Genomic DNA, 613 nt, shown 5'->3' with positions numbered 1-613 from the left:
ATCTTGTAGGCAATTTTAGTATGTTGCTATTACTACTGTTCTCTTTATTGAATCATTTATTCCAGTTCTCCCAGTAATGATGTTCTTTAATTTGGATCGGTATCAGTGCTGTCAATCTGTAGAATTCCTCTGCTAATGTCAAAAACAAAAACTATCCATGCAGCTATTAAAATTAAATTTAAAATAACAATTTTCTTCCAGGAGCTGTCATGTACCTTCTGAATATATTCTGCTCCTCGGATGATTCAGAAGTGCGCGAAAAAACAGCAGAACTCATGGGCAAGATGACATGCGATAAGCTGGTGGGGCCTCGTGTAAGACTGATTCTGAACAAGATCCTTCCCTCTGCTCTAGTAGACCAGATGAGGGACTCGCCATCCACTGCAGTCCACATGTATGAAGCGCAACATGAAAACCCAGAACTAATCTGGACTGACGACTCAAGGGTCAGAGTGACAGAGACTGTTTCAAGATTAGTGGAAGAGTAAGTGCTGTTAAAGATGACTATTGTAGGATTAGTCAGTAGGGAAAGGCAAAAAGTATATTCAAATAGATAATTATACACTGTTTAACCCATTAGATCTGGGTGTTGTAATGTCCTGTCATGAAAGTT

The 613-nt window shown here is 39.0% G+C and overlaps 1 protein-coding gene across 1 annotated transcript in view; it reads left to right on the top strand.

Annotated features, from left to right (window-relative positions):
- The window catches only part of LOC119589069 (dnaJ homolog subfamily C member 13-like), a gene marked incomplete in the record, with an annotated part of 65,901 nt that overhangs the window by 60,299 nt on the left and 4,989 nt on the right, over positions 1-613 (top strand). The window contains 1 exon segment of the mRNA XM_037937646.1: positions 202-484. Within this exon segment, the coding sequence (XP_037793574.1) occupies positions 202-484 (283 nt within the window).

The sequence above is a fragment of the Penaeus monodon genome, chromosome 25 (assembly GCF_015228065.2).
Source record: "Penaeus monodon isolate SGIC_2016 chromosome 25, NSTDA_Pmon_1, whole genome shotgun sequence".
Taxonomy (NCBI): domain Eukaryota; kingdom Metazoa; phylum Arthropoda; class Malacostraca; order Decapoda; family Penaeidae; genus Penaeus; species Penaeus monodon.
This window is presented reverse-complemented; position numbering and strand designations above follow the sequence as displayed.